General features: G+C 58.2%; 2 protein-coding genes across 2 annotated transcripts in view; both read right to left on the bottom strand.

Annotated features, from left to right (window-relative positions):
• Window positions 1-2,532: 2,532 nt before the first annotated feature.
• On the bottom strand, window positions 2,533-6,351 carry FOXJ1 (forkhead box J1; the record flags this gene model as incomplete). The annotated part of the gene is made up of 3 exons (XM_079904360.1): window positions 6,220-6,351; window positions 4,979-5,643; window positions 2,533-3,300 (listed from the first exon to the last, which is right to left on the bottom strand). The coding sequence occupies exons 2-3, from the start codon at window positions 5,474-5,476 to the stop codon at window positions 2,533-2,535; spliced, it is 1,266 nt and encodes a 421-aa protein (XP_079760486.1). The 5' UTR covers window positions 5,477-5,643; window positions 6,220-6,351.
• A 1,154-nt stretch (window positions 6,352-7,505) lies between these two features.
• Window positions 7,506-16,506, bottom strand: part of RNF157 (ring finger protein 157) — an 80,623-nt gene continuing 71,622 nt past the window's right edge. Inside the window, exons 18-19 of the mRNA XM_079906229.1 lie at window positions 16,250-16,360; window positions 7,506-10,348 (exon numbers count right to left, since the gene is read on the bottom strand). Coding sequence (XP_079762355.1) covers window positions 10,227-10,348; window positions 16,250-16,360 — 233 coding nt within the window. The 3' untranslated portion in view covers window positions 7,506-10,226. The remainder of the gene's footprint in view (window positions 10,349-16,249; window positions 16,361-16,506) is intronic.

The raw sequence follows: 16,506 nt of genomic DNA, 5'->3' as shown, positions 1-16,506 counted from the left end.
GTGAAGCCCTGTGCTCCGGCCCCTTCGGAGCCCCCTCTTAGCTCTGGCTGCTCGTTGGCAGCATCCACGGACCCTTAAAAGTGCCAGCGTCTGGGTCCCACCCCCAGAGACGCTAGTCCCAGGCATGGGGATTTTCAGGAGCTCCTGGTGCTTCTTCCTGGCAGCCAGAAGCTTCTTCAGCCTTTCCTTAGCTGGCAGGCAGTTCTGCCAGTCCCTGACCTTGCCCCTCCTCCCCAGCATGGGCCCAGGCAGAGGGTGAGGAGGGGGGACAGTGACAGGCCCCACCTGTCAATCCAGGGTAGACCCCTTTTGGCGGGGGGCTGAAGGCTGATCCTGGGGACCAGTGGAGAGGCTGGAGCCCCCATGTTCCCCCAGTGCCGGTGGGTGGTGGGGAGAGGGAGGGAGCCGTTGCTTAGGGGGTGAAGGGAGTCTCAGAGGGAGGCTGGGGCAGCCTCCTCAGCGAGCGGTCGGAAGGGGATGGGCTGCCTCCTGAGCTCGGTAAGGCCCCAACCCGGCTGGCCCTGCAGTGTGTGCACCCTTCTGAAATATTTGGAATAATTAGCAAGTGAAAGCAGCAAGTTGGCGGGGGAATGCCAGGTTGGCCTGGAGCCAGTCTCCAGTGCAAGGAAAGAAAGGGGCTTCAGGAGAAAGGGGCCCGTGGAGGCTGGGCAGGATTGTGTAGGACAGTGCCTGTGTGTGTGTGTGTGTGTGTGTGTGTGTGTGTGTGTGTGTGTGCGCGTGCGCGCATGAATGCTGGGGGAAGAGGCTGTGCACCACAAGGGCATGCTGGCAGGGCCAGGTGTGGGCTCGGGGGAGAGATGGGTTCCAGGCAAAGCTGGGGTGAGGGGGTTGAAAGATGCCTGCTGAGTGTCACATATTTGCTGTGCCTCAGTTTCCCCATCAGAACTCTGGTACGTTGGTTCCTCACAGGCTGGAGCTGTAGGGTCTAGGCACCCCGTCTTCTGTCTTCCCTGATGGCCTCCCTCAGCCCCAACCTGCATTGGAGGGAAGGTGCTGGGCGGGGTGAATGAACCCCAGGGTGGCAAGTGGGGCCCCAGGGGCTGGGGCCCTCTGACCTCACACCCTGTCCCTTCAGGAAGGGACCAAGGGAGGGAGGAGCTGGACACGGGCCCAGGCGAGGACTGCAGGCGAGCCTGGGCAGGCCCTCGAGGTGGGCGAGGTGGGGGACGTGAGCCGAGCCCTGGGCAAGCTCGGCCTTTGTGAGTCCCCAGGGCCAGGGAGGGGGCTGTGCCTCCTTTGCCGCCTGCTCCTGGGGGCTGTGGGTACAGTCTCCCCATTGCACAGATAGAGGTGCCGAGGCCCTGGCTGCAGGGGACCCTCGAGGACTGCCTCTCAGCCCCTTTCTCTCTGGGGACCCAGAGATCATGGGGAGTGCACCAGGGGGCACTCTGCAGGCCTTTGGTGCCTCCCATCTTCCTCCCAGCCATTCCCCCTTGGGCCTTGGCCTCTCCAAAACTGGCCCATGCTTTTCCCCAGAGAAAGTTGCAAGCAGGTTCATTTTGAGATTTTTTAAAACTTTATTTTTAAAAATTTTTTTATTGTAAATAACTTTCCATGAAAAAGGTTAAATTGCCCAATGGGGCAGGAGGGTGGATGTGGAATGCAGCCCAGGGGGCTTAGGGTGGAGCGAGATACTCCCCCACAGGAGTGCAAGCAAGGGCACAGGGCCATCCCCGCTTCCTGGTCCCAGTAGTTCTAGCAAGCACTGCGTCCCTCCCAGTTAAGCCTCAGCTATAGCTACACTCACTACATTAGTCTGTCTGTCCCCTTTCCCTCTGCAGCTTGGCTGACCCAGCCCCTAACCCCCAGAACCCCAACTCCCCGCTGCTCTCAGCCTCACGTTGGGCTCAAAGATTAGGGATATATACCCTCTGCCCCACCTCTAGGGATGAAGCCAGAAGACCCCAGAGGCCTTAGAAAATCTCCTGGCTCCACCCAGCACCTCGGCCTCATTTCTGTCTCCTCACTCTTCCCCACTCCCCGGAGCTGCGCCTCACAGACTGCGGGCCCCAGCCCCAGGGAAGCTCTGCCGGGAGAGGCCTCTAGGGCGTTAATTTGCAGTCACCTAATCAGCATTTGTTGTACCTGGGAACTTTCTCTGGATAGAGACCTGGGGAGGAGAGGGGGAGAGAGAGAAGCTTCGAAGCTAAGATGCTCTGGGGCGGGACCTGTACTGATGCTTCCAGCTTGGCCAGGGCCCCTCCAAGCCGCAGCTCTCATAGCGCAGGGCCCTTAGCGTGTCCTTGGGGCAGGGAAGAAGTGGATCAATGAAACACTGTGTGTATGGGGGACTGGGCAGCGGAGGCAGCAATTTTGGTTCTGGGCCCCAATTCTCAGCCTGCTGGACTAGAATCTGAGGATGGCCTGGGCTGGGGGCCGTGTGGCCTCACGGGGTGACCGGGCCCAGCCCCTGCCTGGGCGGTAGGGTGTCCATGGGCCTGCACTGGTGGGGGGGGGGCAGTCTGGGCCCAGACTTGGGCGCTGTCTGGAGGTGGGGCAGGGCCTGGCTTCTTACAAGAAGGCGCCCATGCTGGCCCAGTCATGCAGGTCAGAGGCCAGGGTGGCATCCCCGGCCTCAAAGAGGGGCTCGGGGGGCAGGCAGCTACTGCCGCTCTCGTCCCAGGGGTGCTGCAGGAAGGATGTGGCCAGGAAGGTCTCGTCGAAGTCCAGGCTGTTGGTAGGCTGCTCCACCGGAGGCCCCCAGGTAACAGGGCAGTCGATGTGGTGGCCGTGGACGGTGAGGTCCACGTCCCCGTGCAAGGCGGGGCTCAGCGGCGGGCTCAGCTCCAAGGCCTCCAGCGTGCCCAGCTCCCCGCCCAGCGTGCCGGCGTCGAAGATGGCCTCCCAGTCAAAGTTGCCCTTGAGGGGTTCCAGCTCGCCCTGCTCCTCCTGGGTCAGCAGCAGGGTGCTGGAGGGCCGCGGGACCTTGGCCACCCGCTTGGGCAGCGGCTGCTTACGCTTATGCCCCAGCCTGCCCTCGCCCGCACCCCAGCCCGCCTCCCCAGTGGCCTCCTCGAACTCGCGCAGCAGCTGCTGGGCCTCGGTGTTCACGGTCAGTGGCCCGGCCCACAGGGCGGCGCTGGGCTCGGGCGCGGCCTGGCGGGCAAAGGCTGGGTGGATTTGGACTGGGGGCAGCCGCCGCTTCTTGAAGGCCCCACTCAGCAGCCGCTCGGCGTACTGGGGGTCGATGCGCCAGAAGCCCCCCTTGCCTGGCTCGTCCTTCTCCCGAGGCACCTTGATGAAGCACTTGTTCAGGGACAGGTTGTGGCGGATGGAGTTCTGGACACAGGGAGATAGGAGAGAAGGAAGACAGCTGGGTGAGTAGGTGGGGTCAATGATGGGGGGGTTCCTAGCGCCACTGCCAGTCCCACCACCGCCTTCTCTCCGATGGGGGCAGGGTAGACAGAGGCGCTGCTCCGACCGGGAGGCTCTGGGACACCAGCCACGGGGCACCAGGAGCTGGGAGTGCTGTCGGGGGCTTTTGTTCCCTGTTGCCAGGATATCTGCCTGCTCAGTCATCCGAGCCCTGAGCCGCAGGGTGGCTCTCAGTGCCACCCTGTCCTGCCCTCCCTCCCTCACCCCGCCGCTTGCGGCCTCTGGCCAAAGGCCTTGGCTCCCCCAGGGCCTGGACGGCCATCTCACTCTGCCTGGGCCTGGCTGGCCTTCTCTGTTTGTGAAATGAGTGAGTGGGTGTGAGGGTGTGTGTGGGTGGGGGGGGGGATGAAGTGTGGGAGGATCTGATGACTTTCCTTGTTTGTAGAGCCGGCTGCTGGCCTGGGCCCTCACCCGCCATGTCCCCCTCCTCCCACCCCAGGCTCTGAGGCCTCAGTTGATTATTACCCAGCCAAGAGCATAGCGCTCATTCCTGGGGCCTCTCAGGCTTGGGGTAGGGTGGGGGGTGGTGGAGGGTCTCTGCTTTCTCACCAAGGTTACAAATGGTACCTGCCCCAGGGTCAGGGCCCAAGCAAACGTGGAATAGCTGTGACCACAGGAACTGTGACCCTGTGCCGCAGGAAGGATCTGTACATCCTCAGGGTCTCTGTCCCCAAGTAGCCCCGATTCTGATGGTCGAAGATGCTCAGGGCAGTGTGTGCCCAGCCTTGAATCACCATCCTGCCTTGTTCACGCCTGGGTGCACAGCCCAAACCACGCTGGGGCACAGGGGTCTGGGGCCTGGTCAGTGGGGCCGGCAGGTGAGTAGTGCCCCCTGGCAAGACTGGGATGTTTACACGGTGGCCTGGGCCCCCTGGCTGCTCTGTGCCAGGTTCCGGAGACTTGGAACATGAAGCCAGTGTGGGAGGCAGGAGCCCCTGTGGAAAGCACCTGGCTGAGGTAATTGTCCCCCCAGGGAGGTTGATGAGAAGAGGGGGAGGCATGAAGGCAGGAAACTAGGGAGGGGTTGGGGGGGGCCGGCACAGCAGCTTTAGGAAGGCCCCGTAGCCCTTCCACTGGGACACAGCTGGCCTTCACACCCCACAGCACGCCCCTCTCCCCTCCCAGACCCCCTCCAGCCAACTGAAAGCAGGCAGGATGCAGAGCCTGGCGGGAACGATGCTCTGCTTCCAGTCAGGCCCTGACAAACTGACCTTGAGTAGGGTAGTGTCTAGGAATTCTAGGACTTGAGACAAAAATGTGTCCCTCAGTCCATCAACCTACCCTGGGGGGCTGTGTCCACGCATAGTTCAGCCCTGGTCTTTGGGCTGAGCCTGCTGGATGAGTGACAAGTTCTTTCCACTTGAACCTCTATGTCGGCACCCCTAAAGCCCTCTGAACATCCTCCCTCCTCCCTCTCTGAAGTCAAAGGGGCAGCAGTCCAAGCACTGGGCTCCCTTGAGGTCCTTCCTCGACGGCCTTCCTTCTCTCGGGGCCCTGGCCGTACCGCGCCTACTTGGCCTGCGGATCTGGGACGTGAGACCAGTCCGCGCGGGCATGGGCAGGGAGGGAGGGCCTCCCCTACCTGCCAGGTGGGGTCAGCGTGGCGGAAGTAGCAGAAGTTGTCCGTGATCCACTTGTAGATGGCCGACAGGGTGATCTTGGTGGCCTTGCTGGCCTGCATGGCCATGCAGATGAGCGTGGCATACGAGTAGGGCGGCTTCACGTTCGGGTTGGTGGCGTAGTCCACGTCGTCGGGAGGCGGGGCCTGCAGCCCCGAGGGGGCGCTCCGCGACGTGCACGACGACGTGGGCTTGCCGGGCGTGTGCGGCTGCCCCAGGCAGGCGGGGTCGGCCGCCAGGGGAGACCCCGGCGCGGCCGAGCCTGGCACCTGGTGGTAGCCGTGGGGGTCGGTGCCCCCCGAAGGCAGGGCGGGGGCCTTGGCGTTGAGAATAGAGAATTCCTGCAGCCACTGCAGGCTGGTCAGGCTGTCATCCAGGGCGTCGGACTCCTCCAGGCCGCCTTCCGGCCCGGCCTCCTCCGATGCCCCTGCTCCCGAGACGCGCAGCCAGCTCTCCGCCATATCTGCGGGGACTCTCCGAGGGGGCGGTCAACATCCACGAGCCGAGCCGAGGGTGGCCGCCGAGCTCTCCAGCCCGCTGACTCCCGCGGCTTCAGTTACACAGGCTCCCGGAAGCGTGCTTCCATCCCGCGATGCGGGGGTAGCCTCCTCCGAGCTGAATGTGGTGCCTGCGGGGACCGTAGCGGGAACTGAGCCCTCTTTCCCCACTCCCGAGGGGAGAGTGTGTGCGAGGGGGGGAGGCTCTTACTAAAATCGTTCCTGCAGCTGGGGAGGATCTTTTACTGCCGAGGTCTGGGAAACAGAAGCTGTGCCCGGGGGTCCGACCCACACGGGGGTTCGCCTCGCTCTTTTCCTCTTTGATCTTTTAGAGGCGACTTAATTAGCCAAACGAGGGAATAGTGTAGGGGCAGGCGAGGCCCCCCCCCTTCTCCCTCAAAGCGGGAAATTAACCCCCCTCTCTCCCTCCACAACAAATGGAAATGGGGCGAGAGAGTCCAGGAGGGCAGTACGACGGGGCGGGGGGCGGGGGAGGTCGTCTGTTCTTTGAAAAGGGATAATAGGATGGGGATCAAGGGGAAGGAAGGAAACAAAACAGAGAGTTATAAGGGGGCGGGAAGTGAGTGTCCCCCAAACTCCTCTGATGTCAGTCCCCGGGCCCACCACTTCCGTCGGGGACGGATGGGAGAGCGGGCTGGTACCGACGCCCTCCCTTCCCACGGCCTGCAGCCCTCCCCGTCCCTTACCTGGCTCAGAGCGCAGCCCGGGCCAAAGGAAGGTTCTCGAAGAAATTCCTCCTACCGCCCACCCCCACCGCGGCTCTCTGACCCCAGCTCGAGGGCCCAGCCAGTAATCCTCGTCGCCCCCAACGCCCGACGGCGCCTGTCTGAACGCCAGCGGCCCGGGGACCGGCATTAAGTAGCCGCTCGGAAGGCTTCTCCTGCTGCCATGGCGACGCCCCGCCCATATAAACAGCTTCCGCTTCTGCCATTGGTCAGGGTGTCTCCAAGGAGACCGCGGGCTCTTACCACTCTCTCAGGCGGTAACTCTTTTCGAACTCCCTCCTGGCCGCCCTCTCCCGCGCCACCCAGCTCCCTACCCGCCACCGCGTCCCGGCTCCGCGCATTCCCGCCCGAGGGCCCCGCGCAGAGCTCGGAGAGGCGCGCGGCTCGGGGCTCCCGCAGAGGTCGCGGGAACCGTGCTCCGCCCCACCCACTTCCCATCTGGGCTGCTCAGAGGTGTCGACGGCTCCTGGGACGCAGCCTGTGGCGCGGGGGCCAAGGCTGGGTGCATGCTTGGGGGTTTCCTTTCCTCTCCTCTGGGCTGCGAGTGGCAATCTCACGTTTCTGCGGCCTGTCCCTGTCTCCCGACCGAGTGTCGTCTTGGTGCCCGCAAGCAGGTCTGACTCTCCGATGCCACCTGCCGCTCAGGTCCGCAGAAACCGCAGCCCCGGTCGCGGACACCCCAAGGTGGCTAGGGTAATCCAGTGTTTCCCGGTAAGCGCTCCCTCCCCGCCCCGGCCTCAGCAAGATTCCCAGAAGCTGACATTCCAGAGGCTTCTTCGGAAGTGCTCTCCCTCCTTTCCAGATAGCCGAGGAAGCAGAGCTGGTGGGCGAAACTCAGAAAAGCCGTGGACTTGCCAAATTCTCTTACTGGGGTCATTTGCCCCACTAATTTCACCAACCTTCAAGTGACGGACTAACGGTGGACTGTGGTCCTTCCTCCTCCCTTCCCCCAGCCTCCCTCCAGTCACCAGCTTTCCTGCTCTTCAATTATTGAGGAGCTGCAGTTGGAAGTTCTCCGGTTGAAGGGGGTGGGGGTGAGGGCTCCTTATCAGGCCTCTGTGCAGGAGCTGTGCCCGGGGGATGGTACACCAACTCCCACCCAGAAACATGTCTTTCCCTACCCCTTGCCCACTCTCACTCCTCCATGTCCAGCTTGTCTTGAGTAAAAGTATTAAAAGCCTGCTGGAGAAAGTCGGACAGAAACTTTCACAAATAAGCCAACTGCGCAGTTAACAGCTCTCCTTCCCTTGTGAACAGTTTTATTCATTTTTAAGAATCATGCAGCAATCCATAAATATTGCATCCTTGACGTCCCCACTGTAGTGTGCCCACGAGTGTACTCCAGGGAGTGAGGGGTACACAGATGGCACAACAGTACACACATACTTACACACACTAGGTGTGCAGATCCTAAAGCAAAGTGAGCAACCAGCATGCCAAGGTCAGGTGAACAGGACACAAACTCTCCCCAGGTGAGATGGCTTAACGTGTGTGGATCCGTGCCCAGGAGATGCCCCAGCGTGGGCATGACCTCTGGTGGGATGGGACTGGGGAGGAGAAGGAAAAAGGGCTCTGTGAGAAGGCTGGGATCACCGCACCACTCGGAAGTGAGCTCATAGGTGAGCTCCGACCTGAGTGTGGCAGGAAGGAGCCCCAGGCCTCCGGTGAGTCTGTGTCCTTGTGTGAGAAGCCAGGCCCCGTCATATTCTCTCTGGGTCAACTGCTAACAACATGACCATCTCCAGACGATGACTGGGGTAGCTGCCCTGTTCCCTGACCAGGCTCTGAGCCCTGTTCCCTGATCCCAGCCCTTTTGGATGGGATATTTCTGTTCGCCAAAGAGCTAAATGAGGGCAAAGAGGTGAGGGGATGGGGGAGAGCAGGGACTGTCTGAGAAACAGGAGTGAAAGGCCATTTCTCACCCGGGTATGTCTTGGTTATGGAACCAAGGCCTTGAGGAATCTCTCTGAGCCTCTTCCTGGGAGAAGACAGACCCTCCAGAAAGGGTGAAGACAATGGCTTCCTCTTAGGGTTCCTGGCCACCGTGGCGTCTGTTTACCTGCATCTCCTTCATCTCAGGTAACACCACACTGTGAATACTACCTGCCGGGAGAGGAGGTGGATCTGTATGCCACCAGCCCAGGCTAAGGGAGCGCCCCCTTCCCTAGTGTTTCTGGGGCTCAGACTTCAAGGAAATCAGGAAGTGGGGTTATTGCTCGAATCTTCAATATGAAAGGGGCTGTAAGAATGTTTCGGGGAAAGAAAGGACATTAAATGGGGCCTGAAACAGCAGAGTCCACTGCAGGATTTCAGAGCGGGTGGACACGGGAACTCAAGGCGGAAGCTGAGATTCAGCCTTGGCTCATGTAGTGTCTGTCAGGACCACAGGCTTCCCTCTGCCCACCCCCAGGGCAGGATGTGAATCACAACCACCAGGCAGTGAGGGTCACCACCCACCTGGCAGGGCAGAGAAGCCACACAGGAGGTGCAGAAGACCCCCCGGCACTGGGCTCTCTTTGAGGCCTTGGGAAGGACCCTGAAAAGCTCTTCTAGGGCAACAATTCCAACTACTAATTCAGGCCATCATGGTGGGCATAGCCTAGGACTCCGTCACATCTCAGCCTCACAAACTGTTGGATCCCACTTTGCTTCTCAATCTCATGCTCCACGAAACCACCACCTCTTCCAAAAGCCAGCAGACAATGCATCTATCAGAGAGCTATGAGGAATCCATTGATAACACTAGTGTTGAGAGACGAATACCCAACAGCTTACGGTCTTGCTGTTTCAGGCCGTTATTTATATGCCCTACACTGGACTGAGGTGGGGTGGACATGTGGCTTGAACAATATCTCTACATCTCTAATGAGCCTATGGAAGGCAGTACCTCCCCCTCCCCCCATCGGCTCAGCTGATCTGGCGGACAGGGGAGGAAAACCGGTGGGGTGGGGAGCCTCCCAGACCACCACTGACCCCAGCTCAGCCCTTCCCCCAACCTCCTTTGGGGTTCCTGGGCACCAGATGAGAACCACCGGTCCACCCCTCTCTCAATTTCTTCAACTATTTAAGAAAAGTGGGGTGGAAACGGGGGCGGCAGGGATAAGAATGCCACCTGCCAGGGCGGTAGTGATGAAACGTGATAATATACGACAGTCCCTAACAAGTGCCTGGTACATAGAGAGTGTCAAAAATACCTTTGCAGTGTCACCTTAGGGTGGAGCCCCAGGCCTTCCTGAGTGCACTTGATCATAAATAACTCCCCGGTAGGTAATCATTTAACAGAGGGATTCTCAGATTCAAGGCCTCCTTCCTAAGCAGACAGACACACGAGGCACAGCCTCTGCTACCAGAAGCAAGAACTGTTTTCCCAACCAACCTTCTGGTGGTTGCCACTGCTTCTTGTCCTTGAGAAAGGAGCTCCTATCGCATTTTGAGGGAAACCCCACTTACAGTGCAATATGGCTTTCCCTTCTCACAGGAGTCATCCCCCAACGCCACCCCAAACCGCAGGCTTCAGATTGGTTATGATGTCCCAGAGACTAGAAAATGCCAGATGGGTGTTTATAATGAAGTCACCCAAACTCTTGAGTCTTCTTGGTCTACCTCCTAAGGAGAAAAAAAGATGCACGAGAAATAACCAGTCTGTGGACCACAGCTCCACCTGAAGGTCAAGATACAGTGGAAACATTCCAGAGACTCTCTGCAAAGGGTCTCATGAGCTGCAGTTCATTGAGTGGCTTTAGCCCACAAAGAGAAAAGAGGCTTCCGGTCCCTTCTGAGAGAGGAAGGATCGCGGTTGTGGAAGATGAGTCTGGGAGAAGGGGCAGGTGCCCTCAGCATCCAGCTTTCACGTGGGTCTAAAAAGTCTCCATGTGTTTTGCTGAGGAGGCCCGGGAGGTCAGTGGTGCCATGAGGCCAGGATGGGATGCGAGGGCGGGAGGAGAGCCCCGGTTCAGGGGCTAGGGCTCTCAGATGGCCAAAGGACCCCACACGCAGAGCCTGTTCTCAGGGTCCTCCAGGCTGGCAGAAGATAGGCGTCGGCGCTGCGTGTTCCGACGACTGACCACGTTGTCATCAGCCTGCCAGGCACCTGAGAAGAGGAAAGGAAGGTTACCGGACCTTTGGTTTGGTCCAGATGGTGTCTCCGGCAGGACACTCCGGGAGTTTGGCACGAAAACTGGCAGGATGCGCGTTACCTGGAACTCCCACAGGGTGCAAACCACAGCACGTGAAACTTGGGAGCACTGGCGCCCACTGGGCTAGGGACAGTCATGGCCACTGTGGCCCATTGATGGAGGGACATGCAGGATGGTCCTTGTTTTGTGAGCTTTGCCCTAGGATCCACTTTTGTGTCTTTATTTGGTCTTGAAGTTTGCCTAAGTGTTACAGGAAAAGAAACTGAGTCTGGCTGAGACTTTCACGAGAGCAGGAGGAGACGAAGGGGAGGGAGAAGAGTGTGTTAATTTGGGCTCAGAGTTAGTGTTTGCTGTGGGGGCCAGGGTGGGGCAGGAAGTGATGGGCTGCCCAGCAGGGTGCCAGGGACCAAATGGCATGGGGGAGAACAGAGTGGCGCCTGTTCCTCTCTTTCTGCACCCGAACAGCCCACCGGGATTTGCTATCAGCTGGTGTCACCAACCCCAGGAGACATTAGCTCCAGAGCTTTGGGGTCCCCCGGGTACCATCCACAAAACTCATCACCTTCCCCCCTTGTACTGCAGTTCCTGCACAAGAAGCACCCGCTGCCCATGCTGGAAACCCACGCTCGGTGCTTCTCTCTCCTTTGTGCTCTGTACCCAGTCCATTATGACCTCCTGCTTGTTCAAGCTCTAGTACTGTCTAAATCGGTAGGCAGAAAACCGGGGTACAGCCCCAGCTTGTAACGTACTGACTGTGTGACCCTGGGCAGGTCATTGTACTTGGAGCCCTGGTTTTCCCATCCATCAGATGGGAGACGAGTACTTACCATCCCCCCAGGGGTGCTGTGAGACTAAGCGAGGCGACATGGGAGAGCGGTGAGCAGAGCGCCTGACTCATAGAATGTGCGCGACAACCAGCCGCCCCCCAGGCCTTGTTCAGGCCACACTCATCTCCCCCCAGTCGTCCTCCCAGCCCACAGACTGGCTCCATCTGATTCATTCCCTCCAGTGCAGCGAGATGCCCCTTCTGAAGGGAGAGAATGAAGCCCTAACCCCCTGAGGTTGGGGAAAGCCTTCCATCCTCTGGCCGAGGACTGCTGAGCTGCCTCTCCCAGCACCTGCCCCCAGAAGGCCCCCCCCCAAGCCAGATGGGGTCCAGCGTGCTCCGAAGTGCTCCCCCCCCCCACCGGCCTGAACCACCACCCAATTTCTCACGCCGTGTGGAAACTGCTGAACCCTCCATCACACTGTGATCTCCTCCCGGGCAGAGCCGAGAGCCATGCCTGGCCCATCAGAGGGCTCAGTTCGTGGACGGAGCTGGCCGACCCTGGAGGGTGGGCGTGAGGCTCACTGCGTCACGTTTGAGGGAGGCCACTCACGAATGTCTGGGGTCAGCTTCAGGTTAGGCCAGCCCAAGACACGAAACCCTTTAATGGCAGAAACACTAGGATTAAGTGGGTATAAACTGTGTATTTCCCATAAATGTCCTGGTGCGATAATCCGCCCTAAGGCTCTAATAATAGTCTGTGGAGGTGGACCCCAGGGGAAGGGGAGTGAGTGGGACAGGAAATTTTTAGGTATCTCTCGCAGCCAGACGGAATGTGGGGATCTCTAGTCCCTGGGGGCACCGGAGTCCGGCACATGGGTCCACAGTGCTTTTCCCCTCTAAGGGTGACAGGATGAAGAGCAGGCAAGATTGCCCTTCTAAGTTAGGAACCCCCAGATGAAATAAGTTGTTCGTTCATTTGGTAGATCTCATACTTATTCCTCAGTGTTTATGGGGCAGGACTCAGGAACTGCAGCTGTTTGGTAGGAAAGACCAAAAGCAAATGGTAAACAGGAGAGAAGACACACACACACACACACACACACACACACACACACACACACTCAAATCAAAACACTGCCACAGCCTCGCCGCCACCACCACTGGCTGCCAGATTGCCTGGCTCTTAATTCATGAGTCCTTGCTACAAACACCACCGGTCCAGATTCTGAGCCAGGGCTGAAAACTGGCTCCTTCTGAAGCAGCCTCAAGACTCAGACCTGAAGTCTCTGTTCTCCCGGCTTCTTGGTACAGTCGGTGGTGCTCTTTCCTCTAAAAAGGCTTCTGCCGGACCCTCGGCAAAACCCTGCCGCTCCGCGCATCCTGGATGCAGAAGGTAAGCCTGGAAGGCGCAGGAGGACTTCCTGAGCGGCTGCTACCATTCCGTCCAGCCCTCAGCCAGAAAAGGGGGCCTGGAGATTCACAATCCTTCACGGGAGGTAGAGAAAGGTGGTTCCCACTTAATTCTATCCTCAGGCTCAGAAATGGGGGCGTGAAGAGACCTCTAGAGGCAGATTTGGGTAGCACATCTAGGGGGATTCCGCACAGCTCTTTCCTGCCTCTACCCAGCCACTAATTAAATTTAAGGTCTGTAACAGTTCCACCATCTTGTAGAGTTTCTCTCCAGGAAAAGAGAAAGTTAATTCAGATTTCTCCTTAGTATCTGCGAAGCGTAACCCTTCCTAGTGGCATCTTATTCTTGGGTTAGTTCAGGTCTCCATAAGTACTTTTCTTTGTTTGTTTTGCTTTGGGCTGCTTAGTGGCTTGGGGGATCTTAGTTCTCCGACCAGGGATTGAACCAGGCCACTGCAGTGAAAGTGCTGAGTCCTAACCACTGGACTGCCAGGGAATTCCCTCCATAAGTACTTTTAGATTTCATCGGTATGCCCACTCCCATCCAATGCCGTCATTTAAAAACATTTGTATCGGGCTTCCCTGATGGCGCAGCGGTTGAGAGTCCGCCTGCCGATGCAGGGGACGCGGGTTCGTGCCCCAGTCCGGGAAGATCCCACATGCTGCGGAGCGGCTGGGCCCGTGAGCCATGACCGCTGAGCCTACGCGTCCAGAGCCTGTGCTCCGCAATGGGAGAGGCCACAACAGTGAGAGGCCCGTGTACCACACACACACACAAAATTTGTATTTCCACTAATAAACCCAAATTACCTTTGCTTTTTCGCATCACGCTCCCCAGAGCCTTTTCACAGAATTGTCACTGGTCCCCTGACCACTATCCTGCCGCCTGTGTGATACTCCATCAGATTCCCTGGAGCCCCATCTACCTAGCACAGCCGCGCAATTCTAATCGGCTCACCACCTACAACGGCCAACTCAGATTTCCTCCCTTTGAGAACCTTGCAGAACAATCTCAGAACATACCATCGCCCCCCGACCTTGGTCTTGGGGCCAAAGAAGACCCAGAGGCTTCTTAGGGGAAGAGGGGCTGGAATGACACAGGTGCTCTCTCAGCGTCACTCCCACAAGGGTGATGAGAGCAGCGAGAATGGGGACCTAAGCCATCATTGCCGCCAGCTGGGGCTCCTGGCAGAGCACGTGTGGGCCTGGGGAGGGTGGACCATGGGATACTCCCTGGGTTCCCTCCTTGTGGGCGCTCCGTGAGGGGAGTGGCATCCGTGTGGGGAGGGAAACAGCGTGGAGAGGGGGACCAAGTGCCTGAGAAGCTGTCCTGACGGCCAAGCCAGCCTGAGGCACCTCAGTCATAGGATGGAACTTTGAACTTACAGCTGAGCATGGTGAGGCCTGTTGATTCCACGGGACCTACCAAAGTGGATACTCCTGTCATTAACCCGACAGATGCTTCCAGAGAGTTCCCCAGCACTTTGCTACCAGTGTGATGCTAACAGCAGAACCCGAGAAACATTTTACCGAGAGAGCAGATGCACTTTCCTTCTCCGTAAGAGTCCTTGAGACCTCGGGGTGAGGCTACGGTGTGACCCTCAAGTCCCTCTTCCGGCAGCCGCCACTGTCATTGGGTTTCACGTCTGGCCTGAAGGGTGGAGCCAGTTTAATCTGAGAATGGCTGGCTCCCGAGATCACCGTAAGGAAGCCCAGGCACTGTTTTCCTTCCAGGTCTCACTACCCTGCCGCAATCCCAGAGTGGAATAAACATCTACCAGCAGCTTGGCCGGAAGGAGTTAGGGACAGGAGGAAGCAGAGGCCTGGGGAGTTAGGGACAGGAGGAAGCAGAGGCCTGGGGAGTTAGGGACAGGAGGAAGCAGAGGCCTGGGGCGTTAGGGACAGGAGGAAGCAGAGGCCTGGGGAGTTAGGGACAGGAGGAAGCAGAGGCCTGGGGCGTTAGGGACAGGAGGAAGCAGAGGCCTGGGGTCAGCTTCCACCAGCATGGGTGGCTGAAACAATCCCAGTAGCTCTCTCTGCCAAAAAACGGGGGTTGGTGGGGAGCCGCTGGGGGGAGGCAGGAGCCTAGATTCCTCTCTTGAAGCCCAGTGAGCGGCTGGCCAGCACAGCTGCCACAGACACAGGGCGGAGTGAGGGCAGAGATGTCATCTTCCCCAACTAGTGACCAAAACAAATCCTGCCTGTACCCTTTGCCACAGAAGCAGCCCCGCTTTTGTGGAACAGGGATTCATCTATTCTCACAAATATTTCTTTTTCCTGGAAAATTTCAGCATATTAAAATACAGGCTCTTGCCAGTTAGGAATGGACGCCTCAGCGAGAGCCCCTCGGATGTGCGCACGCCCAGCAAGCTTGGGGTTGGGTGTGGGTGAACGTGAACTTTCACACAAGTCTGGATAACATAAATGAGTTTCAAAATAAACAAACTGGACAGACAGACGTACATCTGGCAAAAAGACATGAGAAACAAATGGACAGACAGAAGCCAGGTAAAGAGTGGGAAGGCAGGAAATGAAGTGTACCCTGGACCTCAGCCGCTCTGGCCCAGGCCTGGCTGGGTCAACGCTAAGTGGGAAGGGACCGGAGAGCCCTCGGGAAGGCAGTGGGAGGTGTTTCCAGGGATTACGGCTTCCTCCGCCACAAGCCTGCATGGGGCCAGAGGGGTGAGGACCTGGGTCTTTTGCAAGCTGATGGAGAGTGGCAACCACAGGAGTTTGTGTCCCTCCAGCGCCTGTAGCCACGTCGCCAAGAGAGTAAAGCACTGGACCCACGACGAGACGTGGCTGTCCTGAAGCTTAAACATGTCCAGGGCATGTTTAAGAGATTACAAACCACGCAACATGAAGGCAGTCTCTGCCGTGAACCCAGGAGGGGCAATTTCGACCTAGTCCACTGGGCAAGACGTGGCTTTAGAGCCATGGTTGGTGGAGCCCGTGGTGAGCACGGAGCAGAGGGACGTCAGTGCCCAGAGTGTGACTGACAGGTGGGCTCCTCCTGAGAACGCATCCCAGATTCAGTTTAGTGTCATGAGAAGGAACAAGGGGCATGTTGACGGCCCTGATCGAATTTACAGAGTTAGGGCTCCAGGGAGAAGTCACCCTCGACCCCTGATCGTTCCTTTGGGATCCAAATCTAGGGAGCACAAGGCAACTGGTGGTAGCCCAGGGCTCACTGGGTCACAGAGCTAGTCTACAAAACGCTGGCTTTGAAATTCCTCTCTGATCCTAACTAAACACTCTCCTCTGAGGAGCTACAGGTTCCCTTTTCAAGGGCTCAGGCTCTCTTTCCAAGACCTTCTCACAGAGGCTGTGTCTGCCTTAAACTGCCTGTTGATGGAAACAAGACCAGGCCCCCTGCCATGGCATCTGCAAGATCATGATGGAGGGGGCACGGTCAGGCCAAATCGGAAGGATTTGGAGGGATTTTTGCGCCTTTCTTCATGCCCAAATAGTCTCGCTTAGAGCAGAGTCGCTTTTTGCCCAAGGACTCCCCGAGGCCGCCTCACTTCCTTTCAGCAACTGGCTCCCAGCATCTTAGCAAAGCCCATGCCTTCTTGCAGGAACTGTAGGGCAGGAGATGGGTGTCCCAGGGTGAGAGCAGGGGTGCGAGCAGGGGAGCGTCTCCCACCAAGTTCATGTTCAGCAGACTGCCACTCACCGGGTAAGCAGACCTCAGAGCACAGCTTATTGTCCAGTGCTTTCACGCTGGCGATGTCAAAGTCATTGTTATTGTCACACTCCATACCTAGAAATGCGAATGTCCTCTGGCCTGTAACGGAGTTAAGGCAGTTAGAGAGGGCCTGGCTGTGTTTTTCTCTGCTTTGCTTTGTCCTTAAAATAAAAATCTTAAGGATGGAGACAAAAAAAATCAAATCATATGTTAAAAAAAAGACAATAATTAAGTGGGTAAAGAGT

Source organism: Stenella coeruleoalba (assembly GCF_951394435.1).
Source record: "Stenella coeruleoalba genome assembly, chromosome: 19".
NCBI lineage: Eukaryota > Metazoa > Chordata > Mammalia > Artiodactyla > Delphinidae > Stenella > Stenella coeruleoalba.
Note: the sequence above shows the minus strand (reverse complement) of the source record. Positions and strands in the feature narration are given on the sequence as shown.